This window comes from Oncorhynchus nerka, linkage group LG15, assembly GCF_034236695.1.
Source record: "Oncorhynchus nerka isolate Pitt River linkage group LG15, Oner_Uvic_2.0, whole genome shotgun sequence".
Lineage (NCBI taxonomy): Eukaryota > Metazoa > Chordata > Actinopteri > Salmoniformes > Salmonidae > Oncorhynchus > Oncorhynchus nerka.
Window position 1 is genome coordinate 5799641 of NC_088410.1, and position 12352 is coordinate 5811992.

The 12352-nt window shown below is 41.8% G+C and overlaps 1 protein-coding gene across 1 annotated transcript; it reads right to left on the reverse strand.

Moving 5' to 3' along the window:
• Positions 1-3904: 3904 nt before the first annotated feature.
• On the reverse strand, positions 3905-10560 carry LOC135560337 (gastrula zinc finger protein XlCGF26.1-like). The gene is made up of 3 exons (XM_065002221.1): positions 10469-10560; positions 10159-10333; positions 3905-7563 (listed from the first exon to the last, which is right to left on the reverse strand). Exons 1-3 carry the CDS (start codon positions 10469-10471, stop codon positions 6179-6181), a joined length of 1563 nt encoding a protein of 520 aa, XP_064858293.1. The 5' UTR covers positions 10472-10560; the 3' UTR covers positions 3905-6178.
• Positions 10561-12352: the final 1792 nt, after the last annotated feature.

Below are 12352 nucleotides of genomic sequence, written 5' to 3' on the forward strand. Positions count from 1 at the left end.
AGGTGCCTGCTCACACATTGTCTGTACTGTTTTAGCAGTGAAAAAGAATACCCACAGACAAGGCACGGGTGGTGGGTCACCAAAGGCTGACCTTACCCCAGCAGAGGACATGGCCTTGGAGCTAAATAAAGGCAGGCCCGTCTTAGAGGGGATCCCTGGGGGGAAAGAGACGAGCATAGGTTCCTCCCAAGATGCCACCCGCTTCATTCAAGGTATGTCCTTCCATCTCTACATGGGATACAACCACATTCATATTGAATCAATTTGGACTGTCTGACTTTGGTTTACCTATTGCCTTGCAGTGCCTGGCAGCACTGTGTTCCTGTTAGAGCCACCAGCACAAGCACCAGACGATGCTGATCCAGTGAGTACTCCATCAAAGGCATACTGTAGGCCTGGCATGTCTTGTCTACTAGCTTCAATATGAATCCGATTAAATGTGATAGGGTGAAGGCCCCAGTGCAGCAGCAACAGCACATGATGGAGACGATGATGAGGAGGAGACCATCTCTCTGGATTCCAGAAGGCATGAGGTATCATGTTAAGACTGTGAAAGTACTATTTACTCTACAATGGTGAGGAGTCCTCATCAAAATCAAAAAATCTAATTTCTTTTACAGGACCCAGATGCTATACAGTGGGAAAACCAGCCTGGCAACATAGTGCGTATTAATAAAAGGACACCACATCCTGCCAAATTCCAGCTGCGCTAATTGTATTGTGTTCACAGAGCTCACAAGCTATCAGAAAGTTGTATGGCAACCACCTCCGGCGCCAAATAGAACTGGCAGACATAGACATTCAGTACAAGAAGAAAAAGATGGAAAATCTTGCACTGGAGTCCGAAATAAAAAAGAGGACAATTAGGAAACTGGACCTTGAAATAAAAAAACTTGAGAGGGAGGTGAGATATGCCTTCAATGTACACTGTATGCTAACTGTAACACAAATGTATTAATCATTATTTTTCTTTCCTCCCCCAGCTCCAAGAAGATGACACAGCTCAAAATAAAAATTAGGTATATTCTCGTAAAGTCAAGTGAGCCATGACATATGAGCTCTTATTGTGAGCACACAGGACGGTGGCATCTTTCTAAGGTTTTTTTTATTTTCCCAGCAATCAGTACAACCAAGTCATCGTTATAAGGCATCGCCCTCTTTGCCCACCCCCCAGCACCAGGTGTGGCCACTAGCCTATATGAAGGCCCAAAATTGTGTGTTCCTTTCTGCTCTGACAATGGCATGCCCATTCGTGCGAGATGTGGTGGATGAAGAAGCACTTGTGCTGAGGAGAGCCTTCAGGCGAGAAAGGGTCTTCAGGGACCGGTTGGACCCACTGGCCTTCCCTGATGACCATCTATATGAAAGATACAGGTTTTCTGCAGATGGCATCAGGTATCTATGCAGACTACTGGGTCCCAGGATTAAGCACCGCACTGCACGGAGCCATGCACTGAGTGTGGAGCAAATGGTTTGTGTGGCCTTGCGCTTTTTGCTAGTGGAGCCTTCCTGTACTCAGTGGGGGATGCAGAACAGCTGAACAAGGCCACAATTTGCCGCACAATAAGGAGTGTGTGTCTGGCTATCAAAGCATTAGCAGATGTCTTCATCTCCTTCCCTGGCCACAGAAGACTCTGTGACATCAAAGAGGAGTTCTATAGGATTGCAGGTAAGAGGATCTACAAATTACAGGACAACTGTTAACACATAGTAGGATACTCATTACTTTGTGTGACAGGTTTCCCCAATGTCATTGGTGCAGTGGACTGCACACACATAAGGATAAAAGCCCCTCAGGTGCCCATGAGGCCGATTTTGTGAATAGGAAATCCTTTCACAGCATTAATGTTCAGGTGAACATAACTTTTTGATATTGTCCATTGACGAACACTCTGCATTGCCAGTGATGTGCATTGATTGGTGTAATATTCCTCATCTTATGATTTCAGATGGTCTGCAATGCTGACTGTGTGATCAGCAATGTTGTGGCAAAATGGCCTGGCTCAGTCCATGACTCCAGAATCTTTCGGGCCTCTGAAATCTATCAGTGCCTATCACAAGGTAAGCCACACAACCCCTATTTATAACCATCATGGCTGTGTCAAGAATATCACTGTGTTTATGAGGTAGTAATGATGAGATTTTGTGTTGACAGGTGAATTCTCTGGTGTGTTGCTGGGAGACAGGGGTATGGCTGCCAGCCTTTTCTCCTGACACCTTTCACAGACCCCCAGGAAGCACAGCAGGCCTACAACCATGCCCATGCCAGGACCAGGGCCAGAGTTGAAATGACCTTTGGCCTCCTGAAGGCACGCTTTCACTGCCTTCACAAATTAAGGGTCAGCCCTGTTAGGGCATGTGATATTACTGTGGCTTGTGCTGTCCTCCACAATGTGGCCTGCCTGAGGAAGGAGAGGGCCCCCAGAGTGCCACCAGCCATGGACTGGGACAATCCGGCAATCTTCCCTGATGACGACAGTGGTCGGCTGCTGAGGGACCAATATGTGTTGAATTATTTTAGTTAGTATGTGTGCTTTCAATTTTGGTTAAATATGTCCTGCGGTGGCAGAGGAATTTGGGTTTTTTTGGGTTCGTTTTTGACGAATTTGGCCTCTTATGATGTTTGTGCGGTATACTGTGTGTAATACAAGGCTGCAGGGAGGCTACTGCATCCATTCATTTGTCTGTTCAGTTGATGTGTATGGATTTGTCCTGCATTTATTTTAGTGTGCAGACATGCAGGGTGTGTTATATACAGACCTTTGAATGTGTATGTATCATTTTGTATAATATGCTTGGATTCTGTGCTTTCCATCTTGTAGAGTCACTGTGACTTCAGTTTTGAAAGGAGCTGATGGTTTACCTGCTTTGTTTTGTCCTTATTCAATAAAGGAACATAATGTTACACATTGTGTTTTTATATTCATATGGAATGTGTATTTGTTTATATGACAGAGTACTAGGGCCACACTGAAGAAAAAGGATAAAGTCATAAATTTATGAGGCTGGTTCTTTCTGCAGAAAAGCTACATATTGTTTTTACAGTTTTGATACTTATGACAATGTGATACTTAATATTCTGGCACATCAGCATGTCTTTGTTTATGAAACCATACTGAAGTACAATTTCACGAAATGCCCCACATCTGTCATTTTAACAACTGTCCTCCTTTAAAACAACTGGTTACAATATTATGACTTGTGTTTTTTCCCCTCTGTGGCCCTAATATTCTATCATTTTATATATAGCCTTATAGTCTATGGGAAACTGTAAATTATCTAATGATAGCAACATCATCTAAAAATCATTTTTTATCCAAAATCATTGAAATTAATGATCACAAACGTTTAAATAATAACAGTGGGTCTAGTTATATGTGATAACAATGTATAGTGAGCAGTGAAATAACTATTGGTTTCCATTTGTGGTGACTGCTGACTGACATTAGGGATGAGATTAAATAGATCCTGGAATTTAGCCTGGTCTGGAGCAGGCTAGCTCCACAGAATAAATCTCCATGGTAATTTATACCATAACATATCCTCCTGCCCCCTATCCATCTTTAGTGCAACCGGATTACGGATCAATTGAGCCAGGATCACCAAGATATCCTGGCTTAATCCCTTATCCTAGTTTTGTGCAACAGGCCCCTGGAATGTAATTGAGAATAACAATAGACAATAGTTAATGTTGCTAGTTTAGGGATGAAGATAGAAGGTTCATCAATGTTAAGGATATTTTTTTTAATTTGATGTGGAAACAATGTTTATTCAACCAGTGGGAGGCTTGTAAAAGCCCACAGGAAAGTGGAATGAGGAACTCTTCATTGAGACAATCATGAAACAGCAATCTGTGGGTGAGTTGTAGTGGATATTACAATATAAGGATCTGCTGAAGTCCAAGTCAAACCAAGATTCTTTATTTCTGAGCTCAGAGAGAACAACAGAGTTTGGTATTTGGTATTTTACTAGGATCCCCATTAGCTGTTGCAAAAGCAGCAGCTACCCCTCCTGCGGTCAACACAAAACATGACACATAATTGTCACGTCTCTCGTCGGAAGGCATGGACCAAAGCGCAGCGTGGTAAGTGTTCATGATTTTTATTTCATCAAAAAACATTAGAACAAAATAACAAAGAGAAGAACGAACAGTTCTGTAAGACAAATCAACTATACAGAAAACAACTACCCAAAAAACACAGGTGGAAAAAGGCTGCCTAAGTATGATTCCCAATTAGAGACAACGATAGACCGCTGCCTCCGATTGGGAACCACACTCAGCCAAAAACAAAGAAATACAAAAACACAGAAAAAGGAACATAGAATGCCCACCCTGGCCTAATCAAAATAGAGAATAAAAGCTTCTCTATGGCCAGGGCGTGACAGCCGCTCTGTTCTGGGCCAGCTGCAGCTTTTACTAGGTCTTTCCTTGCAGCACTGGACCACACGACTGGACAATAATCAAGATTAGACAAAACTAGAGCCTGCAGAACTTGATTTGTGGAGAGTAGTATCAAAAAAGCAGAGCATCTCTTTATTACGGCTAGACCTCTCCCCATCTTTACAACCATTGAATCTATATGTTTTGACCATGACAGTTTACAATCTAAGGTAATGCCAAGTAATTTAGTCTCCTCAACTTGTTCAACAGCCACACAATTCATTACCAGATTCAGCTGAGGTCTAGAACTTGAGGAATGATTTGTACCAAATACAATGCTCTTAGTTTTAGAGATGTTCAGGACCAGTTTATTACTGGCCACGCATTCCAAAACAGATTGCAACTATTTGTTAAGGGTTTCAGTGACTTCATTAGCTGTGGTTGCTGATGCTTATATGGTTGAATCATCAGCATACATGGACACACATGCTTTGTTTAATGCCAGTGGCAGGCCATTGGTAAAAATAGAAAAGAGTAGAGGGCCTAGAGAGCTGCCCTGCGGTACATCACACTTCATATGTTTGACATTAGAGAAGCTTCCATTAAAAACCCTCTGAGTTCTATTAGATAGACAGCTCTGAATCCACATTATGGCAGAGGTTGAAAAGCCATAGCACAAACATTCTTAAACAACAGGTTATGGTCAATAATATCAAAGGCTGCACTGAAATCTAACAATAGAGCTCCCACAATCTTCTTGTTATCAATTTCTCTCAACCAATCATCAGTCATTTGTGTTAGTGCAGTACATGTTGAGTGCCCTTCTCTATAAGCATGCTGAAAGTCTGTTGTTCTTTTGTTTACAGAGAAATAGCATTACATTTGGTAAAACACAATGTTTTCCAATAGGTTGCTAAGAGCTGGCAGCAAGCTTATAGGTCTGCTGTTAGAACCAGTAAAGGCCGCTTTACCACTCTTGGGTAGTGGATTAATTTGGTGGACTTTCCTCTTGGCTCATATTAAAAATATGACAGATGGATGGAAAGCTACTGAGGACAGTAGCTGACTCTATAGCCACTCCTAAGCTGTCAATGCCAGGAGGTTTGTCATTATTGATCGATAACAATTTTTCCACCTCTCCCACACTAACTTTACAAAATTCGATACTTGCACTACTTTTCTTTCATGGTGTTTTTTTTCCATCATTCTTTATATCATTGATCTTGGCTTCCTAATAAAGTTGATTATTTTTGTTGAGTTTGGTCACATCATTTCTCAATTTGCAGTATGTAAGCCAGATGTGCAGCCAGACTTATTAGCCACTCTTTTGCCCCATCTCTTTCAAACATACAGCTTTTAAATTCCTCATCAATCCATGGAACAGTTCTAACAGTCAGTACATGTTTATCAATAATTGGAAGAAGCAATTTCATCTGGTAAAAACAGGTAAACACATTATAAGGCAACAATATAAGACAACGGGATCACTGTGTATGTTCTCTGATGAATTGTAAGAAAAATGAGATGTGAAATATCAATATACACGCTAAGAGAAGTAATTTCTCTCTCCTGTGTGGATTCTCTAATGACGTTTAAGTGATTGTTATGAGTAATATGTTTTCCCAAAGTCTAAGCTTTTGTAAGCTTTCTCCTCTGTGTCATGCTCTTTCAGGCTTCCTAAATGGGGAAATGCTTTGCACCCTGGGAGGAGTGGTAATGCATCTCACCTCTGTGTATTTTCTCATGTTGGTTCAGGCTGTTTTTCTGGTTAAAACTTCTTCCACACTGGGAACAGTGTTAAGGCTTCTCCCCTGTGTGTACTAGCTCATGAGCTTTCAGGTGTCCTGACCGGTTGAAACACCTGCCACACTGGGAGCAGTGGTATGGCTTCTCCCCTGTGTGCACTAGCTCATGTTGTTTCAGGCTCCCTAACTGGTTAAAACACTTGCCACACTGGGAGCAGTGGTAAGGCTTCTCCCCTGTGTGTACTAGCTCATGTTGTTTCAGATTCCCTAACTGGCTAAAACACTTGCCACACTGGGAGCAGTGGTAAGGCTTCTCCCCTGTGTGTACTAGCTCATGTCGTTTCAGAGTCCATAACTGGTTAAAACACTTGCCACACTGGGAGCAGTGGTAAGGCTTCTCCCCTGTGTGTACTAGCTCATGAGCTTTCAGGTGTCCTGACAGCTTAAAACACTTGCCACACTGGGAGCAGTGGTATGGCTTCTCCCCTGTGTGTACTAGCTCATGTCGTTTCAGAGTCAATAACTGGTTAAAACACTTGCCACACTGGGAGCAGCGGTAAGGCTTCTCCCCGGTGTGTACTAGCTCATGAGCTTTCAGGTGTCCTGACCGGTTAAAACACTTGCCACACTGGGAGCAGTGGTATGGCTTCTCCCATGTGTGTACTAGCTCATGTCGTTTCAGAGTCCTTAACTGGTTAAAACACGTGCCACACTGGGAGCAGCGGTAAGGCTTCTCCCCTGTGTGTACTAGCTCATGAGCTTTCAGGTGTCCTGACCGGTTAAAACACTTGCCACACTGGGAGCAGTGGTATGGCTTCTCCCCTGTGTGTACTAGCTCATGTCGTGTCAGAGTACTTAACTGGTTAAAACACCTGCCACACTGGGAGCAGTGGTAAGGCTTCTCCCCTGTGTGTACTAGCTCATGCTGTTTAAGATTCCCTAACTGGGTGAAACACTTGCCACACTGGGAGCAGTGGTAAGGCTTCTCCCCTGTGTGTATTCTTTCGTGTTTTTTCAGATCCCTTGACTGGCTGAAACACTTGCCACACTGGGAGCAGTGGTGAGGCTTCTCCCCTGTGTGTACTAGCTCATGCTGTTTAAGATTCCCTAACTGGCTAAAACACTTGCCACACTGGGAGCAGTGGTAAGGCTTCTCCCCTGTGTGTACTAGCTCATGCTGTTTCAGATTCCCTACCTGGGCGAAACACTTGCCACACTGGGAGCAGTGATAAGGCTTCTCATTTTGTTTCAGATTCACTAAATCTTTAAAAATCTTTCCACACTGGGAGCCGTTGTAAGACTTCTCCCCTGTGTGTATTTTCTCATGTTGTTTCAGGTCCCAAAACCGGTTACAACCCTTTCCACATTGGGAGCACTGGTGTCTTCTTGCTGGTTTGGACGTCCCTGCCTCTGGTTCCACTGAGTCTGGTCTTTCTCCTGCCAAAGACAGTTTATTTTTTTAAATAGATACCCGAATGAAACCTCCACATGATAAAACAACAGTGCTATGAGAGTAAATCCTAATCAGATCTCAATAACCTGAGGCCAGTTTTAACAATCTTAGTGTGATTTTAAAACAAATATAGAGCTTTCTGGTAATTACTTATATGTTTACATTACTTATTTTATTCATCCTGTTTTACAAGTCAGAACACAAAAACCTAGACAGTTCTAGGACACTGAAGACACAGACATCACTGGATTCCAATTGAGCAGGTGGTTCTAAATATATAACTTTCATAGCTGTATGATACAGAATGCGACCTACACACTTCCTTAAACATAAAATAACTAAAGAAGTAATTGTGTGTGATTGTAAAAAACTTGTTTTTACATCGAAGACACAAAGCACATCAGTAAAATCTCCCCATTGTCGAAAGGGATCGACACCTGCTGTTTAAATGGACAAATTTCTTATTTAGACGTTGACAGGTTTTCAACATTTTGACTATCGCTGATGTCATATTTTGGGTAAAGTAAAAAATAAGGTGAAATATTTGGAAATATGTTCCTAAAACTGATTGTAACTACAATAAACACAAATATAAATGCAACATGTAAAGTGTTGGATGTTTCATGAGCTGAAACAAAAGATTACAGAATTTTTTACATCCCTGTTAGTAAACATTTCTCCTTTGCCAAGAAAATTCATCCACCTGACAGGTGTGGCATGTCAAGCTGATTAAACAGCATGATCATTACACAGGTGCACCTTGTGCTGGGGAGAATAAAAGGCCACACTAAAATGTGCAGTTTTGTCACACAACACAATGCCACAGGTGTCTCAAGTTTTGAGGGAGCGTGCAATTGACATGCAGGAATATCCACTAGAGCTGTTATCAGATAATTGAATGTTCAATTCTCTACCAGAAGCTGCCTCCAACATCGTTTTAGAGAATTTGGCAGTACATCCAACTGGCCTCACAACCACAGACCACATATAACGACGCCAGCCCAGGATCCCCACATCGTCTGAGACCAGCCACCCGAGTTGTATTTCTATTTGTAATGAAGCCCTTTTGTGGGGAAAAACTACATTCTGATTGGCTGGGCCTGGCACCGCAATGGGTGGGCTTATGCCATCCAGGGCCCACCAATGGCTGCTCCCCTGCCCAGTCATGTAAAGTCCATAGATTTGGGCCTAATGTATTTATTTACAATGACTGACTTATATGAACTGTAAATCGTTGATGGTTAAATTGTTTTTTTCCACTCGCCAATCTAAACTCAGCAAACAAATTAACATCCTCTCACTGTCAACTGCGTTTACTTTCAGCAAACTTAAGATGTGTAAATATTTGTTGGAACATAACAAGATTCAACAACATTCAAAACTGAACAAGTTCCACAGACATGTGACGAACTGAAATGGAATAATGTGTCCCTGAACAAAGGGGGTTGGGGGTTAAGTACTGCATCTACTCATTAACTGCACCAGATTTGACAGTACTTGCAGTGAGTGATATAAATATGAACTTTATCGAACAAAACATACATGTATTGTGTAACATGAAGTCCTATGAGTGTCATCTGATTTTCTGCTTCTTGTGACTCCTCTCTTTGGCTGGAAAATGGCTGTGTGTGTTTTTGAGGCTCTGACCTAACATAATTATATGGTGTGCTTTCGCTGTAACGCTCTTTTGAAATCAGACACGATGGGTAAATTAACAAGAAGTTAAGCTTTAATTTGGTGTATTGCACTTGTGAATGTATGAAAGTTAATATTTCAATAAAATATTTTGTATTTCGCGCTCTGCCTTTTCAGAGGAATGTTGTTGAGGGGTTCCGCTAGCCATAAGAAGTTAGGACTCCATGTTTCATTAGATGCTACGGTCCTCCTTTAAGACTCCATAATGTTCATCATTAGATGCTACAGTCCTCCTTTAAGACTCCATAAGGTTTCATCATTAGATGCTACAGTCCTCCTTTAAGACTCCATAAGGTTTCATCATTAGATGCTACAGTCCTCCTTTAAGACTCCATACTGTTTCATCATTAGATGCTACAGTCCTCCTTTAAGACTCCATGTTTCATTAGATGCTACAGTCCTCCTTTAAGACGCCATGTTTCATCATTAGATGCTACAGTCCTCCTTTAAGACTCCATAATGTTTCATCATTAGATGCTACAGGCCTCCTTTAAGACTCCATGTTTCATCATTAGCTGATACAGTCCTCCTTTAAGACTCCATCATGTTTTCCTGTTCTAGAGTCTTGTAAAGATAGGTGGGTTGACTAGGACAGGCAATGTAACATCCATAATGTTTTAAGGAAAGGTTTCTGTAAAACACGCACTTCGCATTGGATCAACTTGAAACTTTTTCTCTAAAGCTAACTTTCATCAATGTTTAATATGGTCTATTGGTTTCTCTCTTTTCATTGGCAGAATCCTTTTTCAGTGTTATGATATTCATAACATCCATATCCACCAGTCTATCTTCCTGTCAACTAACATAACTTTGCTGGTTGTCCTGGTCACAGATACCAGTGGGCAGATCTATTGTATTTGTTCAAACTAAACTACAGCACTTACTTTGATGTGTCAAATCTGATCCTTTCTTCTCTGCTCCTCCTCTCACAGTTCCACTCAGCCCTGTTGTTTTCTTGCAGTCCACCAGCAGCACAGACAACCTCTTCATACCCAGTAAGGCGCTACCGGGAGAGGCACGACACAGGGACTCTGGGAGGGAGGAAGGGCTAGCGTTGTCCTAGTAACCATAAAGAGGGGACACAAACACATATCATTATGGATGCCGATGTCACTGTTGTCATGAAGTGATTTACAGAAACCCAGCCCAGACCCCAATAGAGCAAGCTGTACGCTAGACCAGACCAAGCTGTACCATCTGGTGTTCTGATATGGAGAGACTCTTCTCTGCCTCGTCAGCATCAGGATGTTGTTGATGCTTCCCAGAGGATCCACCATAGTCATGTCTCTCTCCTGTGTGAATGAGAACATCAAACAGATGGTAAACTTATGATCTTCTATTACAATCACAGAGTCTTACAAGAGGCATGAATAGGTCTAAAAAGGGCCTAAAATGCAAACTTTCATCATCATTTTGTAAAATACTGTTTGTGTTGCAAATGTTAAAGGGTTGTTCCACGAAATGGGTGCCCTTTTGCGTCCCTTTGATAATTTAAGTAGAAATTATGCACCAATGTTGAATTTGAAAAGCCTGTTAGATGAAGAGTACTTTAATGCGACCACATGGACATTTCAATAAATCTAATATAAAAGTCTAAATATATGTACCAATGACGGATTGCACCTTTAACAATTTATTCAGTACTGAACAACATATTAAAGTGTAGAACTTCAGTAGAATGCCTCTTTAAACCCCACATTAGTTTGAGAAATGCATATTTTGTGCCCGTTTTTAAGTCAGCACTCACTGGTGTTAATCGGATCTTCAGCCTTTTTTCACTCGCAAAACGTCTTCCCCCTCCTCTTTAATTGAGGTAGCCTCCTCTTCCTCTTTTACTCCAAAAGGTTCTTCCTCTTCTTTCAATGTTATGTCATCTTCCTCCTTTTTCATTGTTAAAGATTCTACCTCCTCCCCTACTCTGACAACCTCTTTCACATCTTCCTCTTTCACTGTAATAACATCCTCTTCTTCTTTCAATGTGATAGCCTCATCTTCCTCCTTTATCATCCTGAAAGCTTCTTCCTCTCCTTTCATCAGAGCTTCTTTCTCCGTCTAGCTTAGTGAGCTCATGCTCCGGGCGATTAGCCTAGTACAATTTCATGATTGGGATGGTGTTCTTCGGCTTGCAGGCATCCCTCTTTTTCCTCCAAACATAATTATGACCAAACAGTTATTTTTTTGTTTCATCAGACCAGAGGACATTCCTCCAAAAAAGTACGATCTTCGTCCCCATGTAGTCTGACTTTTTGGAGCAGTGGCTTCTTCCTTGCCGAGCGGCCTTTCAGGTTATGTCAATATAGAACTCGTTTTACTGTGGATATAGATCATTTTGTACCTGTTTCATCCAGCATCTTCACAAGGTCCTTTGCCGTTGTTCTGGGATTGATTTGCACTTTTCGCACCAAAGTACATTCATCTCAAGGAGACAGAAGGCGTCTCCTTCCTGAGCGGTATGACGGCTGCGTGGTCCCATGGTGTTTATACCTGCGTACTATTGTTTGTACAGATAAACGTGGTACCTTCAGGCATTTGGAAATTGCTCCCAAGGATGAACCAGACTTGTAGAGGTCTACAATTTTTTCCGATGTCTTGGCTGATTTCTTTTGATTTTCCCATGATGTCAAGCAAAGAGGCACTGAGTTTGAAGGTAGGCCTTTGAAATACATCCACAGGTACACCTCCAATTGACTCAAATGATGTCAATTAGCCAATCAGAAGCTTCTAAAGCCATGACAACATTTCCTGGAATTTTCCAAGCTGTTTAAAGGCACAGTCAACTTAGTATATGTAAACTTCTGACCAACGGGAATTGTGATACAGTGATATAAGTTAAATAATCTGTCTGTAAAAAAAATGTTTGAAAAATGACTTGTGTCAGGCAAATTCGATGTCCTAACCAAAACTAGTTTGCTAACAAGACATTTGTGTAGTGGTTGAAAAACGAGAACTTGTTGGCTGCTTTTCCTTCACTCTGCGGTCTAACTCATCCCAAACCGTCTCAATTTGGTTGAGGTCGGGGGATTGTGGAGACCAGGTCTTCTGATACAGCACTCCATCACTCTCCTTCTTGGTCAATTA

Coding starts and splice junctions, on each gene's coding strand:
- LOC135560337 (XM_065002221.1), bottom strand. Junction 7,564..10,158: donor ATCAGATTTGACACATCAAA/GTAAGTGCTGTA, acceptor TGTCTTTGGCAG/GAGAAAGACCAGACTCAGTG.